At 77.3% G+C, this 264-nt stretch overlaps 1 protein-coding gene across 1 annotated transcript in view; it reads right to left on the bottom strand.

Moving 5' to 3' along the window:
• The window catches only part of MEDAG (mesenteric estrogen dependent adipogenesis), a gene marked incomplete at its 5' end in the record, with an annotated part of 23597 nt that extends 23335 nt beyond the window's left edge, over positions 1 to 262 (bottom strand). The window contains one exon of the mRNA XM_019523794.1: positions 177 to 262. Within this exon, the coding sequence (XP_019379339.1) occupies positions 177 to 262 (86 nt within the window). The remainder of the gene's footprint in view (positions 1 to 176) is intronic.
• Between the last annotated feature and the right edge of the window lie 2 nt (positions 263 to 264).

Below are 264 nucleotides of genomic sequence, written 5' to 3'. Positions count from 1 at the left end.
CTCCGCCTAGATGGGGTCCCCTGCAGCTCTAGGCCTGCGGCTGCCGCTGGCGCTGCGCCTCCCGCCCAGGGGCTCTCCACTTTTTCCGCACGGACTCGAGCCCCCCCGAAACGTGCGGGCAAGCGCGGAGCCGCGTCCCGCGGCGAAGGCCCGGCCCGGGCGGGTTGGGGCGGCACCTGCGGCAGTAGTGGGCGAGGCGGCAGGGGCGCCGGCCGTCCAGCACCAGGTCGCCGTCGCCCAGGAGGGTGTAGCCGCCGCCGGGGC

The sequence above is a fragment of the Gavialis gangeticus genome, unplaced genomic scaffold (genome assembly GCF_001723915.1).
Source record: "Gavialis gangeticus isolate Ggan-Ray unplaced genomic scaffold, GavGan_comp1, whole genome shotgun sequence".
Lineage (NCBI taxonomy): Eukaryota > Metazoa > Chordata > Crocodylia > Gavialidae > Gavialis > Gavialis gangeticus.
The sequence above is the reverse complement of the archived record's forward strand: the minus strand, read 5'-3'. Positions and strand labels throughout refer to the sequence as shown.